At 36.7% G+C, this 23,815-nt stretch overlaps 2 protein-coding genes and 1 long non-coding RNA gene across 5 annotated transcripts in view; 2 read left to right on the plus strand and 1 right to left on the minus strand.

Moving 5' to 3' along the window:
• LOC139974805 (ATP-dependent RNA helicase DHX33-like) overlaps positions 1-11,754 on the minus strand; it is a 22,314-nt gene extending 10,560 nt beyond the window's left edge. The window contains exons 1-11 of the mRNA XM_071982241.1: positions 11,614-11,754; positions 8,139-8,366; positions 7,247-7,297; positions 6,327-6,398; positions 5,473-5,526; positions 4,592-4,647; positions 3,916-4,033; positions 2,987-3,085; positions 2,516-2,601; positions 1,522-1,610; positions 1,006-1,088 (exon numbers count right to left, since the gene is read on the minus strand). Coding sequence (XP_071838342.1) covers positions 1,006-1,088; positions 1,522-1,610; positions 2,516-2,601; positions 2,987-3,085; positions 3,916-4,033; positions 4,592-4,647; positions 5,473-5,526; positions 6,327-6,398; positions 7,247-7,297; positions 8,139-8,363 — 933 coding nt within the window. The 5' untranslated portion in view covers positions 8,364-8,366; positions 11,614-11,754. The remainder of the gene's footprint in view (positions 1-1,005; positions 1,089-1,521; positions 1,611-2,515; positions 2,602-2,986; positions 3,086-3,915; positions 4,034-4,591; positions 4,648-5,472; positions 5,527-6,326; positions 6,399-7,246; positions 7,298-8,138; positions 8,367-11,613) is intronic.
• A 91-nt stretch (positions 11,755-11,845) lies between these two features.
• LOC139974806 (transmembrane protein 256 homolog) lies at positions 11,846-16,202 on the plus strand. The gene is made up of 3 exons (XM_071982242.1): positions 11,846-11,980; positions 13,923-14,041; positions 15,264-16,202. Exons 1-3 carry the CDS (start codon positions 11,890-11,892, stop codon positions 15,405-15,407), a joined length of 354 nt encoding a protein of 117 aa, XP_071838343.1. The 5' UTR covers positions 11,846-11,889; the 3' UTR covers positions 15,408-16,202.
• Positions 16,203-16,226: 24 nt separating this feature from the next.
• LOC139974807 (uncharacterized) lies at positions 16,227-21,022 on the plus strand. Of its 3 annotated transcripts, none has more exons than XR_011795573.1 (4): positions 16,227-16,441; positions 17,013-17,073; positions 17,477-17,930; positions 18,521-21,022. It is a non-coding gene; the product is annotated as an uncharacterized lncRNA (long non-coding RNA). The 3 variants fall into 3 exon arrangements; XR_011795571.1 differs by lacking the exon at positions 16,227-16,441 and adding an exon at positions 16,449-16,525; XR_011795572.1 differs by lacking the exons at positions 16,227-16,441; positions 17,013-17,073 and adding an exon at positions 16,448-16,525.
• Positions 21,023-23,815: the final 2,793 nt, after the last annotated feature.

Below are 23,815 nucleotides of genomic sequence, written 5' to 3' on the forward strand. Positions count from 1 at the left end.
GTAGAGCATGGCAAGGTCAAAATAACATAGTATAGAGTAAAAGTCAACTTAGGGTTGGGTAAGTTAGAGTAGGGAAGAGCATGGCAAGGTAAAAGAACATAGTATAGAGTAAAAGTCAACTTAGGGTTGGGTAAGTTAGAGTAGGGTAGAGCATGGCAATGTAAGAAAACATAGTATAGAGTAAAAGTCAACTTAGGGTTGGGTAAGTTAGAGTAGGGTAGAGCATGGCAAGGTCAAAATAACATAGTATAGGATAAATGTCAATTTAGGGTTGGGTAAGTTAGAGTATAGTAGGGTAGAGCATGGCAAGGTCAAAATAACATGGTATAGGATAAATGTCAACTTAGGGTTGGGTAAGATAGAGTAAAGTAGAGCATGGCAATGTAAGAAAACATAGTATAGGATTAATGTCAACTTAGGGTTGGGTAAGTTAGAGTAGGGTAGAGCAAGGCAAGGTCAAAATAACATAGTATAGGATAAAGGTCAACTTAGAGTTGGGTAAGGTAGAGTATAGTAGGGTAGAGCATGGCAAGGTCAAAATAACATTGTATAGGATAAATGTCAACTTAGGTTTGGGTAAGGTAGAGTAGAGTAGAGCATGGTAAAGTAAGGTAAAAATAAAGTACAGTATATAAGATTAGAGTCAAGTATACTAAAGTAAAAGTAAAGAAGAGTAGAGTTATTTGAAAATTACTGCGAGCTAAAAGTTCATCTATTTCAGTTCAAGGCTCTCCTGGAATGATGGAACAAGATCGCAAATACTTAGCAACACATGAGATTGGGAATTGAATATCTTTCTACATAGGGGGAAGTCTAGGGAGCCAACTTGGCAATCCCCGACCTACCTCACTCTCCCCATCCAACCACACCCTGTCCTAATCTGTCACGAAACACTGGGACAAATTTCAAACCTTAACCTTCGTTAAATAGAGGAAGGTCAGAAATACTCTAAGAAGCTTTCAGTGCCAAGAAAAGCAATCTAAATTGACTATGTTTATACTTTACCACTGGAGTTGTCTGGAAGACTTTCCGTTGAATGGCCTGTGGCAAGGCAGCATATAGTCGACATACAATTAGACCTGGAGACTCTAAACACAGACAAATATAAAAACGAATTTTAAGTTTGGAGGATAGTTTGGAGTTTGGACATAGAACTTAAAGGATGCTCATTTAGGAAGTAATTCACGAATATATTTAATTTCAAAAGAATTTGGTGGAAAAGGAAGGAGGGTGGCAACAAGTACCTTCTATAGTTTGCAACTAGGTGTAGTTTGCTGTGAGTTACTTAAGACACATATCCTTAAGATGAGATGTAATCTTAGCAATTGTCAGGCTTTCATGTTGAAATCCAGAATTTCTTCCATTTAATAAAAATGATGCATTGGAGATCTTGGTTCACAAAATTATTAGTACTAAATTATTTACTTCTACCTTTAATTGCTCCACTTGTTTAAGTTCAAAGGAGCGGGGGGGGGGGGCAGTAGGAGGGGTAAAAGATCTAACTAGGGACTGAAATTTTACCTGATGGAAGATCCTTGGCAACATCAGTAACAGCTCGTGAGACTCCCTCAATCTCTTCTTGGCCAGTAAGGAATACCAAAATGTCTTCGCTGTAGGAGAAAATATGCAAGTATGTAATGAAATATGCTGATTTTGAGATCTGGTTAGAACAGTAAGAGGCTGGTTAGAACAGTAAGAGGCTGGTTAGAATAGTATTAGGAATAGGTGCAAAGTAAAATGAGATACCTTAATAAAAGTAATCACCTAATACCATGTAGGTCTATCAATGGCATTTGTGTTCTTTTCTGACACTTTCATAACATTGAAAGTCTGCACAGTGCAAACAAAATTTCGAAGAGAGGTCAGGGCACTCTTGAAAATAAATCGCTACTGTTACTGTATTATTTTATCTATAGTCTTGAACAAAGATATTAAGCCTTTGTTCAATATAAGTATTACAAATTCAGAACTCAACTTGCCATTTAAATGATCTAAATAACTAAAATTTATTTTAGCAGTTTTACTTTCTTATGTGCTTTAACAAGGAACTCTTGTTAACAAGAAAAACACTTGAAAACAGTTGAACTAATGCTTGTTTGCAACTCTCCTCTTTTCTCCCAGCCCCTCATCCCCCTCCCCTTGCATCACGCCCCATTCCAATATCCCCAACACCCATTTCTTAACAGATTGAAGAGAAGTAATGTGTGAAAGAAATGATGAAGAATTGAAGATTATGTCAATCTCAACTTAGAAGGATGCTTCAAAAATTCCTTTGGTACAGTAGATATGTAGAAGGTTGTACAATAAGCATGTTAGTATAAAGCCTAGGCTATAAACAGATTATATCATAGAAAATTTAGATAACCATGTTAGGCTGCAAGGTCTTACGTTTACTCGGCAAATGTTTATGTTTGAATTGTAGTAATCATGCCAGACCAAGGAATATCTTTGACAGAGGTTTCAAGGGGATGATTATTGTCATTGAGACACAAACATCGAGAGTTTAACTACTTACTTTGCTGGATATTCCTGATGAATTTGAAAAATGGTCACCAGAGCAGCATAGATGTAGTCACTTTGTGCTTTGCTTGCATACATAAGCTGTACATAAGGCGGGGAAAAAAGAGACGATTTACAGAATTACTTGCATTTATGGTTTTTTAATTATCAAACAAAATGAAATTCAACACACATATTTTATCAGATCTTTGCCTTCAAGTATTCAGATAAGAAGGGTCACACATATATGTCGTCCAGTTACAGAGTTGTTGACAATTGACAATTCATAATCATGGAAGTTAAATACGAATGTAAGAGACTGACTTCGGTCAGCTTGCGGCTTTGATAAGCCAATGAGGCTTTTATGCAAGGTCCTGCTTGCAGGAGGATCTAAAATACATACATACATTCATACACACATACATACAACAGATGTCTATGTATCTCCAATTGGTAACTTTCTATGAAGAATAGCTTTCTTATTTACCTGGATAGGATGTTGGCGGCCCTGTACATACAGCACAGGTGCCTTGCTGAAGTAGTTTGAGAAGTGGTCGACGTCCATGGTGGCGGACATCACAACTACCTGAAATCAAGAAATCAAAATATGTGAAGATTAAAGTTGAAAAAGCTTAGTAACTCAATCCAACTCCACCTGTGTAATACACTACAGGCACCTCACCTACTGAATATTCATGACATGTGATGTACTCTCCACCCAGTTGTGACAATTTTTTCTCTATACTGTAGTGTTACGTCCACTGGTATCGTCAGTATGAGCAGTATGAATACCATGTTTCTAGCAGATCAAGGTTAGGAACTGTTTGTACTGTCAATACCAGTGCTTTGAGAGCATGATATTGGAGTACAGTTTAGAGAGGTATTAGCATTAGGAAATTGGTACTCTCATACCTGACAATGAATATACCAAATTGAAAATCTAGAGGTGAATTTGAGTGCAAGTGGTGGCTTACAGTAGGTCACAGAAGTACAGGACTCTGTAAAAGTAATGCAGAGTTTGTGTACCAATGTAAACAGTCTTGCGCTAAGACACAGGTAATTTTGGACAATTGTCTCATGTTGACAATAAATGTGAAATCCCCCTAGATAAAAAAAAAACTACCCCTGGCTGTTTGACAAACCACGTCCCAGATGGGGGAAGTGGGTTGGGAAGGGGGATGGGGAGGAAGGGAGAATGGAGAGGAATGAGGGCAGGTGGTTCAATTGTTCTCCCTTGGTAAAATTTTCTCAAATTTGGACAGGGATGGATGGAGGATGCTAAACAAGTTTCATTTGTTTTCCACTTTCTGGCAAACTCATCTTCCACAAACAAATCACATCGGTCCCTTATGCCACTTTGTCATCCAATGTTTTCATTTTCGTTAAAACTAACAATGTATTCTGCTGAAGTCATACCTTGAGTGGATTCTTATTGTCAACTTGTCGTTGTCTCTGTGCTGCTTTCACGATGCCAAACAGTACATCAGTGTGAACCGTGCGTTCGTGTGCTTCGTCTAATATGATAATGCCATACCTGTTGGATTTTTAGGAATACAAAAATATTTTAAGGAGCTTTCATGCTTTGTAAAGCAAAGAATGGAAATCAAATTTGAGAACATTTACATTCTTTTATGAATCACAGAAAAAATATAAAAATAATACCACTGAAATAATGGAAGTACACTCTCATCTGTTATGCAATGTTTCTTTTAATGGTTAAAAAGAACAACAAGAAGATTACACATTGTAATCACTGGGATATAACATAATATGTTCTCACCCCCAGTGTTGTAATAGAGTCCCATAATGTCAAGTGAGTCTCCAGTCGATTGGTATCCAAAGGCATCAAAGATTGGAGCTGAGCTGAGTCATTTGCATATCAAGTTGAGTCAAGTCTTTCATTTACCTCGAGAAGAGTAAGCGTTGGGTCTGGTTCTGTGTCCTAGGCACCTCGAGTCTTTTGCATGCAAAGACTTCAGTCGAGTCACTGACTCAAGTCATAACAACGCTGTAACTGTCACTACCACTGCTGACACCATTATTACCACTACCACCACCATATATACTAACCATACTAACCAAATAGACTAACCTTGATAGAAGCGGATTCAGAATAGCCTCCCTTAGAAGCATTCCATCTGTCATAAACTATAAAGGAAGAAAAAGTAAAAGAGTAGAAAACTTTCATCATAGATATTAAAGTGAACTTCATCATCATCCAAACTTTTCCTTCAAATTAAGAAATCATCAAGGAGTTACTCAGTTTGAATTGGATGCCATTATAATATGTGAGAGGAATATAACAGCATGGTATTCATATTAAATTAACAGTGACAACATGTCATTTTTTTTTTTTTTAGTGTCAGAAGTATTCATGAATTCTTAAAGTTTGAGGGCTAGAATAGAGTGTATTACATCACCATGGCGATAAAGCTGAAAAGGGTTGTTGTCTTCTTAACAATATGCAAATATATAAAATACTATTTGGTGGGTTTTGAAATTTAAAAATCATGTCAATTTATGCACATGATGTAATGGCAACATGCTGCTCTTAAAGGGTGTGAAGACTCGCGCACAAAGAAACGTCTCATGCCGGTAATCTGACTTAGTTTCGAATGAGGTGTAACAGAAGTGTTAGACACCACCATTGATCCCAGAAAATACACACAGCTTGCTCCCCTCTGCAATTAGACACTAGTGTACAGTCAATGCATACAGCTACGGTCAATACCCACAAAATATTGTAAATAGCAGCGTGGACATCTCAGGTCTAGATAAAAGATAACAAGGTATCACGTTTCATTACTGTCTGCATCTCGTAGCGACAAGAAGAAAACGCCATTTGCAAGCAACGGAGAGTTAACTTTTTCAATGCCCGGCATGCGGTTTGGGGCAAGTCTTCAAATGATGCCCTTAAGAACACCATCATGCACTCTGTGTACAAAATTCTTTATCACATTCTAGAAATCTCACCTTCAGCTTTGTTTGCGATGATGTAGTATCATCAAATCTCACAGTGTATCCAACCTGTGGGTCAAAGTTTACAGGAAATATTACAGGAAATAGGGCTGTAAAGGATACATGTCTTTAACAGAGTTGCTTTTGCTTGGTCCTATGTACTGAAACAATTGTGAGACCAAAGAGACATCTGTAAATTGTGTGTGAATCCAACTTCTGCCAGTTTTACAGTGCTGGTATTAAAATTATTTCATTTCATGTAGTTTAGTTTATTTTTGTTTGAACAACAACAAAAACATATAATACTGTACCAATGTTGGCCTTTCATTGATACTGGTAACCACACAGTGCAGACAATCAATGGAAGCCACATTATATTGATACTGATGTCAATCCTTTGAAGTACAGGATCATAACCTCTCCCATCTGGCCAGCATTTGAAGTTAATTGAAAATGGATTATCTTTTTTTATAATAACAATAAAAAAAATGGGACATCTCTCCTCAAAACATAAAACCATGTAAACAACAGGAAACATAAAAGCTTAAGAACTATAAAGGAATCTTAAAAAGCATATGATGTAACAGATGTTATTTGAAAAGGTTTACTTAAATATCAAGTAAGCATTGCCAAGTGAACAAAGGAAGCTTTGTCCTACAGTGTTACCAGATTCAAGAAGGACTAACAACCTACTGCTGTAGATATTTTAGGTTTCTGTTCAAAATTAGTGTGGGCAAGAAACCAATTAAAATAGAAGGTATGTCTCAGAATCAAGATGGACTAACAGCCCACTGCTGTACAGATTTTATATTTCTGTTCAAGATTAGTGTGGGCAGGAAACAATGAAAGTAAAAGGTATGTCTCGGTACCGTATCTCCCAGTTGTACTCCCATCTCGGCTGCTACTCTTGCAGCAATTGTGGTGGCTGCAACTCGTCTTGGCTGTAATATGGACCAATAAAATTAGTTGATCAACGAGGATGCTTGTAACATTAAAGAAAGTCAAATTAGGTGTCACTTGTTGATACCACTCTGTGTTAATTTGCCAGCACTCACTGTTTGATTCTGATTCCAGTTTTCAAATGCCATACATATTCATGAGATCACATGTGACAAGCAACAGAGTTGCCTTTGCATATGTGAGAAAAGTTAGGATATGGAGCAACATTTTCAACTTTCTTTCGTTTATAAGTACTGTCATTGCTGTGTTGCATGCTCCTTAGTGTGATTCTCGAAACATATAAAAATCTGATTTCTGCTATAAATTGTTCTTGAAATTTTTGAAACATTGCGGTCATTTTCCATATCAACCTTCTGAAAACATTTTCTGTCCTTTCCACACACTGATATCTTCACTGGTTAAAAAACCACATCTAAATGACTAATCTGCACAATGACCAACAAGCATGATTTAGTGACAATAATTTCACATATGTGACCTACTGTAACCTTCATTCATGGGAACCATATTAACCTCCCAATATTAATTTGCCAAAATTAGCAAGAGAAGAAATTTCAAAGTATTCCGGATTCTGACATGTAAATCGTTCTTGAAAATTATTATGCATCTGTGTTTGGTTAAATTTCTATTGGTATTGCCATATTGCTGTATGTTAAGACATACTTGAAAGAAACATGATACCCCCTTAAATTAATTGTCTTCCTTTCTATAAGTGTTTCTGAATAAAATCTCTGCTCTAAACTGGTGGGTCACAATTTTGTTTCAAGCTGAGCACATTTCCATAGAATAAATAGCATGTTTACACAATTCAGAGAAAATTTAATGTTACCTGTGTGCATGCAATAACCTTTCCTTTGGTAACTCCAGCTTCCATTAAATACTGTAAGAACAACAGAGACGTACTGTATCAATTTATTAGACTGATATTTTCTATAAATGAGACAGTCACAGTGACAATCAATCAAATCAAATCTTGTTTCTTGACATGTATGGAGAACGGTGCACGATGAACGACTAAAGAACATGCACTGAACTCCCGGCACTGTATACTTCAGATAGAAAATATGATGTTATGTAAAGTTTAGCAGAGAAAACTAATCAGTTTTTATCAACCATGGTTCTGCAATTGATCTGTCAGGCACCATCATATTTCAGATTGAAGACTGATATTGCACTTTCATCCACAGTGGGAAGCATTATAATCATTGGATCATCAATACTTTTACGTAAGTTAAATAAAAAAATAAGTCCATCACAAATTGTCATAAGGTTAAATGATGAAATTAGACAAACAACGTGGAATGGCTGCCACTAAGGAAACACAACAAGAAAAGCACTGTATTCTACATATGGGACATAAACGTTTTTGGTCATTTGTTTATATTGGTATTAAAATACAGTTTGTTACTAAGAGCAATGAATCATTGAGATCACAAAGATCTCTTCGGTAGATTCAGGGATACCCAATTATCAAAATATCACTTAATGTAGGTTGGTCTGAGTGAACCCCCCGGGCCCCAGCCATCCCCCCCCCTCCAAAATACAATGTCCAATTGCAACATATATGCACCTTCAACAATGTCATTGATAAACAATGAGTGCAGATCTATAGATGCTTTAATAGTAGCAGTGGTTATCCCGTTTATTAATTAACACTCATAAAGAAGCTTCATTGAGGATAAATTGTGATAGTTATGTTTCAAAAATTGTGAGATCATCACCTGTGGAATCTGAGTGGTCTTCCCACTGCCGGTCTCTCCAATCACGATAGAGTTCTGTGCTTTCCTAATCTCAGTGATGAGCTTAGCCCTAGCTGAATAGATAGGCAGGTTACATCTTTCTTGGTACAGGTCATTGCTACGTTCTGAATTGAAGTCCTTGCTCGTGCTTGGACCTTGGTTATGAAAATATTTCTGTTTCTTATATGGTGATTGTTTTTTATCCATCCTCTGAAATTGAAGTCAAAAGTATCTGTTAGTTGCAACCATCGAGGTTAATGAATCTGGAGGAACTTTCACGCAGTAAATACGCGCGTACCATGCATGGAAGGTCATGTGATGTGTTCCAGGGTGGTACTAATATATTACTCTCCCCATTACGCATGATGATTTCACCCAACTAGTACGTAAATGTGTATGCGTGCTTAGAGCAGCAGACGACACCCGTTACCTAGCAATAACCGTGCCTGTAGCCTAACGTGATAGCTATATTCCCGTCGAGCAGCATTAGGCTCTGTTCCATGGAGAATTTCGTGGTTGCACTGAACTAAACATTTCCCCACAGCAACACGTCCAGTTAAACAATCCTTTTCGACAAAAAATCGTTCTTGAAATACAATTCAGACATCGACATGGACATTTCCCGCTGCAAGCCCAATGTATCTGTACTTGTTCTGTGCCAGCATGTCTAACGTTAGCACATTAGCTATGAAGTACCAGTACCTTCTTACGCCGTTAGTTCCCATGTCCGATCCGTCTTGGTGCAAATCTTTCACGAAGTCACTAACACTATTCTCGAACTGCTACAGAGAAATATCAGTTTGGTACCACCCTGGAACACATCACATGACCCTCCATGCATGGTACGCGCGCCCAATTGACATGAATCCTCCAGATTTCTTAAACTCGTTGGTTGCAACATGTATGTATGCATGCTAAATGTATATTTCAATGGTACTGTATGAAGATTTCTTAGAGCTACTGTACTCCTGTCCAAATATGTACACCAGAACAAAGGCCTTTGTATGAACTATTTTCATTTCATATAATGTCCAGATAGTGAACTACTGTGTAGAATATTATGCCATTGGTAATCAACATGACCGATTTAGCCAGCTTTGCTGGGAGGGGGGGGGGGCGGGAATGGCCACATAGTGCTCTTTAGAATTAGATAAACTCAATTATATATTCTAGATGTGATAGCCATGAGGCAGGTTTCACTGAGAATATTTCTCCTTCTAGCCTGCAATGAACAAATGCAAAGCAGTACTATTTTTCTGTACTCAACCCTAAAAACAAAAGAATCAGCTAATTTCATCTTTTCGTAGCTGTTGCAACCTAGATTTGAAATTTATTTTACCGAGTAAACTGGCCAAAGCTAGGTTTACAAGGGTATGTATTTGCTAAACTAGCTGTCTGCAAACTCTTAGACTAGACCTCCACCCCATAGAAGCAATGCTCAATGATTAAAAAAATAACTTATTAATCTCCATTGGCAAGCTCTAAAATCTTAAGGCCTAGATATATTTTCCCACATCAGGAAAGTAAGTATTTCTTATTTAACATGCGATCGAGTAAATAAGCAAGAGTGACATCTTTATTGATGGATATTATACTGTAGTGATTACTTTATGACTACTAACACGTACTTGTGGCATAAATTAACCAGACTAAGCTTTAAAAAGTGGTGGCTGTCTTGCAATAGCATTGAAAAACAATTGTTTTAATTTTTCCCCAAGCCCAGAGGATTTATCTTAGAAGTTAGACACAGTAATCATGTACCAGTATTGAAAAGTGAACAAATTTTATTATGTTACTTATACTTTGAAGTTTAGGCTAATTGGACAAGTCTGTTGAAGTAGCAACTTTATGACAATTAGGAATAGGCTAGGAGTGAAAATGATAGTACTTTATATGCAATAGCAAGGAATTATGTGATGAACGAAAATGCGAAATTTTAGGCTAGGATGACCTAGATCTACGTAGTTCTTACTGGGGCATAGTATTAGGCCTAATGTTACAGTTCATCTTTACTGTATAGCATATAGTAAAGGCTTCATAATTGACGCACCCCCGTAATTGACGCACCTTCAATTATTACTAGCAACAATACAGCAGGCCACCTAAACTTTTTGCAGTCAAGCAGACTGACATATTTTATGAGTTTGAATCCATTTCAGCTATTTGTTGACCAAATTGTGGTATTTTTTAAGCTTTTAACACCCTCCAACCAGTTTTGCACATTTTTTGGGCATTTGGAAATCTTACTCCCTAAAAATAACCAACATTGTCTCAATATGATAACACTGCTCTCTGGAACCTGACCAGTCTGAGCTTAGGTGCTCAGAGCATAGCAAACAGCATCTTAAGTCAATGGATGTATACTAAGGCCTACACTACAGTTAGCTTAACAACGAATGTGTCAAGTTAGGGGTATGAAAGAACTTGACACGGCAGACATTTTGTGGTCAAATTCTGCTCAATTGTACGGTGCATAAGCACAGAACCTTAAATATTTTGAAATCATAACATTTCTGAGGAACTACACATATGAAAAACACATACAGTTGAGTGATTTGGATTATTCCTTGATAGATATCGTTGATCAAATCCTTAAAGCAGCATTTTGCGTTTGGTCGCCGTTTTCTACTTTTTGACATGTCCATCGAGTTTTTTACATATCAATCACATAACAGCAAACTAAGATATCAGCCAAGTTTTTCCCTGCCAACATCGTTAATTGGCGAGAAATTAAGGATATTTGCAGATAATGAGAAAGGTGTCCACGACAAAATTCCACATTTAAAATTAATCGCATACAGTTCCCCCAAACCCACTAGTTTGAATTCAATCAATCAGAGATGCAGGTTTAGTCATGAGCCGTTGCTAAAAATAGATTCAAGCCTTGCGTTGGTACAACCAGGGAGTTGTTATGGAACTCCCTGGTACAACTGCCATATAGACTGTACACAAATCAAGCTTGGTGTTGTATTACGTATTTGTCAATGACGTTCGTAGTGTTTAAATATTCATATTATGGGCGAGGTTTATTGGATCCCAACGGAAAATATCTTGGAGAAAAACAAAGCTGAAAGTTGCAAATTTTTTGACTTTTATGCCACCATTTGAAGTAAGATTTAAATAGATAAGCTAGTTATGTATGTCGTTATGGCATAGTGGAGTCAGCGAGGTTGAGAAAAATCATTGAAAAGGACGCAAAATGCTGCTTTAAGTGCGTCAATTATGAGCCCACCATGCTACTGCACATTGTTTATTTCGTGTAACTACTACCATACATTGCGTAGGCCCTAGGTAAGTTTGGAACGTGAGTAAACATGCTATACCCAAATTCAAGATCAAGCAAGTTTACTGTATAAATACACTCCATACTGTATATTTAGGCAAATTAAAAAGTAAAAAGTCGATTGTTACTAGGTTGAATCTCATTCTTTCAGTTTTTTTTGCAAGTGATACTTACTGGGTCATGAATTTGAGGCACGCCGTGTGCTGTATTCTTGGTGTATGGTCACTTTTCCAGTATACTTATGAATTATAACATTGCCATGCACCAAACAGAACGGACTTTAAAGTCAGCTGACATCACCTGTCTTGTGGTCACGTATGTCTCTGTAACAAAAATATACAACCGGACTGTTAACCTGGCAGTCGAAGCTAGCAAACAGCCAATTTTTAATCAAAATATATCTAATTTTCTGAACCACCGTTTGCGATATATTCAAACGCAAGTGGTACAATGGCAGCCAGTAGATCCGGGTATATATTTGTGAGATTAGCAGGTCTGTCTGGAGTTTCGGCTGTATGTTGTGGAACGTACGGGGCACACGGTGGGTATAAATTATAGTGTTCAAGTTACATCAAAACTCAGATACGAGTAAGTTTTCGAAACCATTGTACTGTAGGCTACAGTAGTAGGGCTGGCCTAACCAACCCTTCACAATGAACGTTGACTCCCAAGGTCGTCCAATGCTGTTTACACAATTCTTACTCAAATTACATTGGTCATTTTTCATTCCTTGCTGGAGGCAGATGGAATCTATGTGATGTCAAAAGATCATGGTGGATTAATTTCATACTTATGTGCATCCGTCATATTGAGTACAAGAACCCTATTCTTTTCTGTGAGTTCAGTAGTCATTTGGGGTCTAAGTCTGAAATGTTGTAAACATAATAACTCAAAAAGTACACCTTCGTTGAACTTCATACTTGATGCTTGGTGAGAAGAAGAACCCTACTGAAACTGGTGGAGGTCAAAAGGTCATTTGCGATCAATATAAGTCAAAGTCTGTAAAACCTTGTAAATATGATAACTCAAAAAGTATGGATATGCTTATTATGTAGAACCAGCTGAACCAGTGTAAGAACTCCATATCGAAATTGGTAGAGGTCAAAGGTCACATCAACATGTGCCAAAGTATGTAATCCTTATAAACATCTTAACTCCAAAATTAAGGCTACAATTAATCTGTGAGTGCTACTATGCTATGATTTCTGTTGGTGAAAATAGTTTGGTAAACTTTCAGAAACATTTTGGAATAAAAATACTGTACTGTAAAACCCTTACCAGTGAATTAATTGATTGGTGTCCACAAGTGAGTGCTACAAATAAAAAATGAACATCTTTGATCTTTTCTGGCTCTCACTTAATTCCTAGACTAATTTAATTCACTTGCTCTACATCAATCAGATACATGGAATTTTGAGCAAATTATATGGCATGGAAACACAAAGCCAACTGGCTTTCTGGTTCACTAAGGTAAAACTTCAGCTACAGGTATAATCTGTGTCGGTGTAGATTTATGTATGGTAGGGCATATCATAAACTGGATATTTATGTTATGATACAATTATGCAAACGAAGTGATTATTCGCAGGGCAGCCCGGCGAATAACGTACACAGACACCTTATTCGCAGGGCTGTGACGATTTTGAAAATAGGTTTATTATTAGGTTTTGCTATTGATACCAGGGGCCTTGAAAAAGCCAACCCTTTAGGCCCAAGTAGTCTTAGCCACTTCATAAGCTAATTTTTGGAGCCCCATCAGTTCAAGTTTAAAAGTTTATTTTAAGGGAGCTTATCTTGGGATTCCCCAAAAGCCGATATTGCCTGAAAGCCGATATGGTCAAAGGTGTGACACCCCCCCCCCCACCTCCCACACCTTTACATGCAAATGAGCAGTCACTCTGCAAAAACAAAGGTGAAAATGATCGAGGGATGACATTTTTATGTTGGCGGTACTAATGCTAGACTGGTTCAATCTTAAGGCCCTAGGCTCCCAAAACCAATCCTAACAGCATTAAGATAGGAATCCCAAAGGCCAATAAATTCCTCAAAATATAGAGGCTCCCAATTAAGACTCTCAAAAAGATAGCTGGTGCCCAAAAGCAAACTCGAATAGCCCCAAAAGCAAACTCGAACAGCCCCAAAAATTACTGAGCCCGTTAACCCAGTCTAAGGCTGCCCAGTGAATAAAGTGTATGTGTCTGGCTATTCGCAGGGCAGCCCTGCAAATAAGATGCTTGTGTCTCTATTCACAGGGCTGCCCTGCGAATAAGGTGTATGTGTCTGGCTATTCGCAGGGCTGCCCTGTGAATAAGATGCTTTTGTCCGGCTATTCGCAGGGCTGCCCTGTGAATAAGGTGTATGTGTCTGGCTATTCGCAGGGCTGCCCTGCGAATAAGCCCCACCTTATGCAAATAAAGAGTTGCCTCCCAATTTTTTGCTTTCAAAAATAGCAAAATAATTTGTGTTTTATTTTATCTTCACAGTTCTGAGAACTCAAGAAGGAAAGGAACATGAACTTCAGGTTTATGAAACGGCTAGTAAGTACCACTATGCTCATACAGTTGCTATGATGGCTGCAACACTGACCAAAAGACCAATGCTGGTGAGTGCTTGTATACTAGTAGTACTAAGTATAAACTGTACTTTAGTTTGAGACTTCAATTACTTTACAAAAGATTGCCTAAGTATTGAAATTCTTGAAGATCCCTATGGGGCCAACTGTAGAGTAGCAAGGGCAATTTACAAAGTCCAGTTTGACCGATCATACCTTTGTAAAAATCTGCATTTTGTGTTGGCATTTTTGTCGTAGTTGAGTCCAGCACATCCCGGTCCCAGTTCAAGTCCTTGTGGACTGAGTCCCACTTCTCTGTAACTTTTCAAAAGTATGAGTGCAAGTCCCTCTTTCTTAAGTACCTAGACTTTGTCACTTTACCACTGGTTTAAAGGTTTTACTCTTTATCAAATTTAAAAATGTGATTTGGGCTCAATTCATGCCGGTATCATATATGTACAATTACTTTAATGAAATGGGGAATCGTTGACTTAGATCTAGCTTGACAATGGATCAGCATAGCCATAAAAACAGCTTAAACATGCGGGCATTTTGGATTAGGTGCGTTGACTGGCTTGGTAATATAGTCCTCAAAGGCTTGAAGATAACAACTGAGTGAACCAGCAGCATTTAGTCAAACAATTGATGCAAATCTTCCATATTATAATTGCATAGAAAATAAAAAACGTTTCATAAATTGAAGCATTAAATACAATATGGAAGCTTGGATGCAACTGTCAGTGGTTAAATAAATTGCAGCTAACTTCTTTGACTTTATTTAATCCTTCTAAGTGTGTTACTGTAGGTTTGTAGTGATTACACATAAAGTTCAGTTACACATTGCAACATGTACTCTGTTACCATGAACTTCCCTAGTGGTATCACATTTTCACTTTTGTCGTTACATTGGCTAGAATTCAGGTTTCTTGAAAACATTACGTCTCCTTTTTGTTACTTGAAAACATGATGTCTCCATCTGGTTACTTGAAAACATCACGTCTCCTTTCCTTTTGTTACTTGAAAACATGATGTCTCCTTTCCTTTTGTTACTTGAAAACATGATGTCTCCATTTTGTTACTTGAAAACATGACGTCTCCTTTCCTTTTGTTACTTGAAAACATGATGTTTCCAATTTGTTTCTTGAAAACATGATTTCTCCATTTTGTTACTTGAAAACATGACGTCTCCTTTCCTTTTGTTACTTGAAAACATGACATCTTCATTTTGTTACTCGAAAACATAACGTCTCCTTTTGTTATCTTTTACTTTCAGGTTGGTTCTCTCATGGCCACTGGTATGACCCTCTTTTGCGGTGTTGCATATTATTATGCATTTACCAGCGATGCCACACCAGTGCCGCTTATGCCATATGGTGGCGTCCTTCTCATGGCAGGATGGATTGCTATGATATTATAATGAAACATTCTAAGATTGCTTTGTAGGAAATTTATAAAAGAAAACTGAAGCATTCCGTGTGGAATCGGATCAATTTGAAGAAAGCCAGGACATTATTGGTGGTCTTAAAATGTTTAGAAAGCCGTAAAAACTGCTACAGTAGTCAAAGTAGGCCTAGGCACGATGTAGTTTGTATTTTCCAAAAGTATTTTGAAACAGATTTTTTTACCAGAATTAACCAGAGAAATTTAATTTCTTTTGGATAATGATGTCTCACCACAGTGTATTTCATTAGCCTCACTCATCAACTTTCATTTCAAATATTGTTCAAAGTAAAAGTCGAAAATTTTGTACTGTTTTCGGAAAATAATTTTTTACTGACTTGTACCGTAGGCACAAATCAAGGTCTTCTTCCAATACTTTACAACAGTTACCTCTGGTCAGAAGTAACTTGTCACACCCACACAACCATGTGTGCACAATTGAAATAGTTTCTCCAGGGCACTACAATGTACCACACCTCTGTATCTCCTGGGGGATTTCCCATAGGGTGCATGACACCACTATATTTACAAGTTACCGTGCCGGCAATGTAGACACAATGTGATGATTTGGCCGGGTGCAAACCTTTTGATGCCAAGGCCATTGTCTTTCCATTTGACCACAATGCTCCACAGGAAAAGTGTCTGGGTGGAAAAAGGGGAAGATTGAATCAACTTGTTAGTTATCGGCTAATTAACTTTTCACTTGGTGAAATAATTTAAGGAGATATCCTAGTGTGATCATTTGAATTGTTATCTTTGGTAATAATCAGTAGTCGTACACTGTAAAACGCAACCGGTAGATGAGCTTTCTGAACAAGGGTTATGACAGTCAGGATGACTCAATAATGTTAAAATAAGCGTTACAACATGATTTACGTAAGTTTTATGCGGAAACGTAGATCAACGTATGAAGATATCGTTGTTTCAACTTGTGATGGTCGAGTATCAAAACATTTCTACATGAAAACGACTGGAAAGAGAAGACTGTGCGTATTTTCAACAAAATTACCGGTAAGTGATCGCTCGCGCGCGTATATCGACTAAGTAGATAACATACGTCAGGGGCCAGCTTTTCCAAGTCTTGGATGATTTACGGTTCGTATTTAGAATGATTAATGCTCAATACAGTAATGATATTCGCAAAAATTCGACTGAATCTGAAATATGTTGTTAAAATTAGCCCAAGTCAAAGTTTAAAACTTGCAGCATGAAATTATATGCGTGATTGAATTGGATTAGAAAAGTTACTATTTCAACAGCCTAGCCTACAACATTTATAAGCTCCATTTCACGTTGAACGTAGGCTGTGCATTAGGTTAGGCTATAGAGCTTTACAGATAGGCCTAACCATTAACAGTTGCGCAGTGTGAGACAAAGGAGTAAAACATTCGGTTCATCAGCATGAGCTCATGTGGTTAATACATGGTACTGATTAGCAAATTTGAATGAGGTATAATTTAGAGATATGTTTGTTGTGATTGGCAGTGATAGTGGTCATTCTGTACTAGCAAATATACAAACTATTATTGTTGATAAAAACAATGGATGGCTTGTAGTAAAATTGCATACATCTATTTTTCAGAGCCACATTGGAGCATACAAAGTGACAGAGACTGAAAACTATGATCAAGTAGTTTGTCCAGGTAATCTTAAAGATTACTACCTTCTAACTTCCTACACTATGAGAGAAGCTAAAGTGGTTGTGTTAAAACACTCTGTAGATATACATGAAGAACAATAGGAGTTACCCTAAGTTGAGTTGTCTGTGATAAAGCATGAGCCTTACTAAACGTTGAAAGATGCAGTACTTGGATGACATTTACATGCAAAATTTCTACTCATGCAAGTAGCCAAGAGTAGATGTACAGTAGATCAGCTGCCATACTGCATATTTATGCAGTGCATTTGGTATACTGCAGCTGAATGGGTTGTTGCACTTACTGCTAAAATATTACTATGTGGTACAGTACTGTAATTCTAAGGGGAGTGTACGAGACGATATAGCCAGCTTCTAACTCACTTACATTGTTCTCTTTTCATGCATAGGATTGCTCAGAAATTGATACTATGTACAAATTGAGGGTAGTGTTGTCACCAAAGGACATTCAGAAGGTGTCCCTTGAGCAACGTCCAGAGTCTGTTGAGAACCTTATGGAAACTTTGAAAGATAAGTTAAGCCTTGAAGGCAGTTTCTAAACGTTTACATCTAAACGTTAACCCAAGGAAGCGCTCCTACCCTGGAATGCTTCATCAAAACACAAAAAACCAAAGAGAGCAGAAATAAATTACTTACCAGACATTCCAATTGGAGAAGATGCAACAAGTATGGAGTCTTATTGAGAAAACTTTTGCACAGAAGTTCAAAAGAGAAACAGGGACATGGACAGATTAAAAAAATGATGATAAGGACCTATGCATACCGTAGACAGGACCTGGTCTTAAATGCGCCAGCCGTCAACGAAATGGTAGAAAGATGCCCGCCTTATTTCTTCCCAGTGAAGTAAGTTCCTTAATTGTTCATTAATTTATTGGGGTGCTGTCTCCTTCACTAAAATTGGACATTTTGTTTTGTATTTTTCATGATATAGTAGTGCAGTGTATAATAAAAGAGTAATAAAAGAGTGAGTAATAAAAGTAATCACAGTGGGTGATTAGTGTTAGAGATGTTTTATTTCTTATGTATAAAATTTTGGTAAAATACAGAAAAAAAGAGATACAAAGTATGTGGTCTGAATATGGTGCAGCAGGGTGATCTGATCAGTAATTAGCATTTTAAGCATTTTTTAGCATTAGTAATTAGTATTTTTTAACCCATGGATGTCAGTCACCATTACTTATTTTGTTTGTCACTAATATCTGCACTAAATACCTGTAAAATTAGTTTATAACTGTATATTATATATGGTCTTACCCAGGATTCCGATTGGCAGTTGACTACCATCGACAAATGCACTTACAAGTTGCATTTATACTCTCACCTTGGAAAAGGCTTTCTATAATATTGCTACCTGGCAAAAGGGAGCCATCTTCTTTTCATATGGCAAACTTAACTAAATATTGTTTTCTACATTTCTCATTTTATTCTTTCAGTTGAAGGCTGAGTTTTCGAGGTTAAGCAACCTTGCTCTGGACAGCAGTTTCTTTTCTTCACTAGACCAACACCTTGACAGAATGGTGGAAATATTGTCAACCAGACAAAAGTTTCAGAACTTGTTTCACTTTGAGACAGGGGTAGGCTATATAACTCATTCTGTAGTGTATGGTATGATCAGATAATACAAGAGCTCATTCATCTATATTCTTGTTTTAGCAATACTTAAAATACAGTAAATAAGAGTACATACTTTTTATTAGAAATTACCTTGTGACAATTTAACAGTTACATTTTGTACAATATTACATGCAAAACTAGCATAAAGGTATGCTGTATTTACCCCAAATATACCAGAAATTCAAATATGGTTACCTTTGGTAGCATAAAGGTACTGTATGCTGTATTTGCCCCAAATATACCAGAAATTCAAATATGGTCACCTTTGGTCAAAATTCTTACACTGTTTTTATTACCACCTTGGAGGAAATTTACTTTAATTTTGGTTTGTTTCATTTTTGCATTCTACTGTATATGTTAACAACACCATTGGTTTATTTGATCCATCGTAAGTACAAATTGTGTCCTGGATATAGATTCAAGAAAAAGGGACTGCTGAATATTTTTGCTAATTGACAGCTTAAACAATAATATTCTTTAGTTAAAGAAGTTAATATATTGCTGTTTTAGTGTAATTTATTAACAAAAAATAAACCGTCAGGCTACTTAAATAACCCTCTTAACAATTTAAAACCATGCCTGTGGCATTACATTCCATTATAAACATTCATAGTTATCATGCATCTGAAGTGTTTAAATAGTTCATGTGGTGTCCAGAGAGATATTGCAAAACTCCATTTGACTGGTAATTATCTTGTTTCTTGGTAAATCTTGAAAATGTGTTGAAACAAATTGTAATATGGAACAGGATGCCATGGGAAATTGTTTCTCTGCTTTTACATTTCAACTTATGAAGAATTGTTGATTGGGTGAATAGGCACTAATAATAATCATTGTAATAATCAAAGAGCGAAACAAAGTTAATTTTATGATATGCCGATGTTTTCTTCAGGCAGAGAAATGATATAATAGCCCACACCTCTAGTGAGTTGGAAGGGTCCAAAAATGTCTGAAAAAATTCTATCGGGCTTAAACTCTAGTTTACATTTTCATTTTTATTCAGAGCCATTGTTTGTCAAATAATCACTTTGTACTTGCTTAGTTATGGAGAATTTCTAACAGCTTGCTTGCATCAATGTGATTGGTATCATAGTATATGTTTCAGAAATAATTGCAAAATTTGAACTTACAAACATGTTCATCCTAAACAAAGCCCAATAAGGGATGTACTGTGAAATCATTTACAGGAAGTCAGTATTAATATTATATATACTGATAAAGGAAAATGCATCAGATATATCTGTGTTGTGATGAAACTATTCAAATCACAGTAGTACAAGTGTTTGAAGGATCCAAAAACTGGCAAAAGACAGGATTGACAATGGAATTCTTTCAAAGTATTTTGTGTTCCAAATGGGTAAAAATAAAGTGCTTTGCTGTAAAGATCTAAAACAAACATTTTTCATTATGACTTTACTTTGCATGCAGGTTTTCATGAGCAAAGACTGTTGTGCTTCCTCTCAGATTATTAAAAGAGTTTTACAGAGTTGCTTTATCTTCTGATTAAAATGTAAGTTTTTGAGTACAAAGGACCAAACAGGGGCTATTTGCTGAACCCTGGCTTGATTTCATATACCCCTTTCTAGGATGAAAGGTTGTATGTGATTCCCCAAACATATCCTTAGCTTTCATGGGAACTAGTTTCATGGTAACTTTTAATACAAGGGATCAAAATATCCTGAAAAGAAATTTTTCATATCATTGAAAAGATGAAGTTCCTGTTCTATGCTTGGTTTTCACAATTGAACAATGCTCTTATCCATCATAACTAGTCTTTGTCATAAAAACAGATGCAAGAACAATTGGTCGCATCACTATAGCTTTGCTAATGACAACTTTAAGTGCATTCCTTTAGTTAATGAAACATTGGTGTTTTGAGCATCGTTGCCTAGTTACATGATGATGTAATTATGATTCACCTATAAAACTATTTGCCACAAAATTAAAAGTCTTTAGCTAAAACAATCATATTGTAAATGGCTGAGAGGAATGGTTACTTCTTTCTTCTTGGCTTTTAACAACATTGGTTATTTCCAGCAGCCATAACATATTAATTTTACTTCTGTATTTCATACCAAAGAACACATGCACTTGAAATTGGTATTTACTATCTCAAATGAATCATGGAAATGAATGATTGCAGCAGGCATGTACCCATGCTCCATGTTCTTCTGTATCTCATTATTGATACATTTTGGCGTTGTTTCCACCGATAAAAGTATTAGGCACTTTTTATGCGTTTGATTATTTCTTCTATTTCCTTGTTAAAGTACATTGTTACTGACTTCAGAGGTTGAAAATAAAGTTGTGTTGTTAACTTAGCAATATATAGTTTTCTTTACTAAAATTGTCTGTTGTCATAACTCAATTAAATTGAGGTAACCCGCTGCCTAGAATATGCCAAGTAGCGTCAACTTAAATATTCAAAGTCAACTCTGGAGATAATGGAAAGTGGGAAAAACTTGAATTGGTCTTGTCAGTTTAACGAGGAAAGGCTATGCTGTATCAGCTCTAATGTTTTAGTTACCACAACTTGCCCAGCTTTTTCTCAAAAACAGATAAAGATTAAATTTGTTGGACTTTGCTGATATATGTTGCCACAACTGATGAACATGAAGTGTAACAAAGTAAAACCAGTGAGTTGGTTGTAACCACTACTGTCAAGTCTTACTTATGGAGTTTCTGGGTTAGTAGAGTGAACTTAAAAAAGTTAAGGCAGCGGGTTACCTCGACTTTTTCAAGTTGTCTTGACGTGTTGGGTTTTACAGTGTAAAAATTGCAGACCAAATGCAGAAAGCTACTTTAAATCAATCCAACCTTTTTTTGGCAACATTTCAAACTTCGCAAAGTAAAAATTTTCTTTTGTGTGTGAGAAGCACAGAATTTTAGAAGTGTATGTGTGTGTGAGGTCTTAGTTGACCAATTTTTTGTTTGTATTTCCAGCGTATATAACTGATGACTAATTCACCTCATTAGAGATTCAAAGAAATTCAACAAAGAATTACAGTTGAGAACAAAGATATAAAACATTCTTTATTATTGTTACTCACTTACTTTTCATTCATCATTCTACCCCCTTTTTTCGGCCCCCTTTGCCACTTTTATGAGGTTTGTCCTACTCACTGCTACAATCATATCCCCATGGCTATATGACGTTGCTTTTAAATGCAGTCAATTTTTCGGGCGTGCATATTTCTTCTCTTCACTTTTAGTGATGATTAGACAGGGCTGTGACTTTCAGATCGTTCGATATGGCAAGAGTACTTTGACCCTGTGCATAGGCGTTTGATCATGTGATAAGTTTTATGATCATCGTCTGTATTAATTTACATAATGTAGCGACCATGTGCAGTATGTTAGTGGCTGGGACACTGTAATATGGATTTATTATATTAAATGATGGATGAGAGTGGGTGAGAGGAGGAGAAGGAATAAGATGGGAGGGGGGGGGGGAGGGGGTTGGCTGATACTCAGTGAACTTATATGAAATAGTTTTCTTACTTTTTTTTCTAGAATGTGCAATGAATGTCTTGAATTGTTATAAAAAGTTTTGCTACCATATGTAAATAGTGTTCAAGTTGGGGAATATGGAGGTGATATTCCCAGTGTCATACTAATTAATCTTTTGTGCTCTTGCAACAATAAAATGTAGTAGAATGGTGGTAACCTTTATATTTCGTGTGTTCTTTTGTTGTTGCTTTTTATTTTTTGCTTCCCATGTTGAGCAGTTAAAATCATAGCCACCTTCGCACGCATGTGTGGCCAGGTGTAGTCAGCTGTATATTTGCGTGTTTGTGTGCGTGCTGTGTTGCCTCGCGTAAAATGATAAAAAAAAAATGGTATCAGACATAAAAGAACCCTATTGTTTTGGTGGAGATAAAACGTCACTTCAAAATGTAAAGATAACAAATAATGGATATACACTGTTTTAGAAGTAAATCACAGGAAAGTGTTGACAAGTACATTTATTTTCAACTAATTAATGAAAGATGAATATTCCACAATCCAAAATATAGAACCTTTGAAAACCTCGTTCCTAATTTATTTGAGATAAGAAAAAAGTTAAAAAGGAAAAGTTGATAATGAACTGTACTTCATATTGTCCACATTGACCAAACTCATCCCATAAAAGCTGTTTTAATAATAATGTACCTGGTCATTAGCCTGTTCAGTAAGTTTAATTTCAAAAAAATGTAGTAAATGATATTGAGAAAATTTTCAAATTTGCTGTTACATATACTTAATATACTATAAATATTGACAGGGCAACGAACTGCTTAGGTTCGGTATTCGAGAACGTACACTTAGTATTTCATTAACTTTCATTTGGTAAAAACGTTAAGAAAGGTGTTTTCCGGCGCGTATCCAGCACCCTTCCCTACCCGCCCAACCCCCCCCCCCCCCCTACCTTAGCCTCGTTAGTTTGCACAAACGTTTGCGTAGATGTACTTTGAAGACTCGCCCCAAACCGTGCGCGGCCATCTGAAAAAGTTAACTTTCTGTTGCTTGCAAGTGACGTTTTGTTCGTGTCACTACAAAATGCAAACAGTAATGAAAAGTGATACCTTGTTATCTTTAGCTGGACCTGAGTTGTCCATCGCTTTATCGTTTATACACTGTGATGTGGGTATTGACCGCAGCTGTATATGTACTGACTGTACACTATGTCTAATGACCGACGGTAGCAAGCTGTGTGTGTATTTTCTTAGATCGATGGTGGTGTCTAAAACTTCTGTTACTCCAAATTCGAAACTAGGTCAGATTACCGGCATTAGACGTTTCTTTTTTCGCAAGTCTTCACACCCTTTAAATAGACCAAATTTATAGCCTTAACATCATCATGCATCAGTCTGAATGCACCATTTTACCTCTAATATAGTTTTATTCTTCCTTGGCGAGGACTCTAAGATCCCGCCTTCATGGGAGTCTGGGGACCAACGACCCCACGGAAGCACTACATTCTTTCTCAAATCATAGATTCGCCCCTGGTCTTAGTAGTTTGGACAATTTGACCGAATTCGAAAAATATTGGTGAAACTCGAAAAGCTTTTACATAAATTTACGGACGGCTGTTTACATAAAACCAGAGGAACCACGACATAGGTTCCGTATAT

The sequence above is a fragment of the Apostichopus japonicus genome, chromosome 10, assembly GCF_037975245.1.
Source record: "Apostichopus japonicus isolate 1M-3 chromosome 10, ASM3797524v1, whole genome shotgun sequence".
NCBI classification, from domain to species: Eukaryota; Metazoa; Echinodermata; class Holothuroidea; order Aspidochirotida; family Stichopodidae; genus Apostichopus; species Apostichopus japonicus.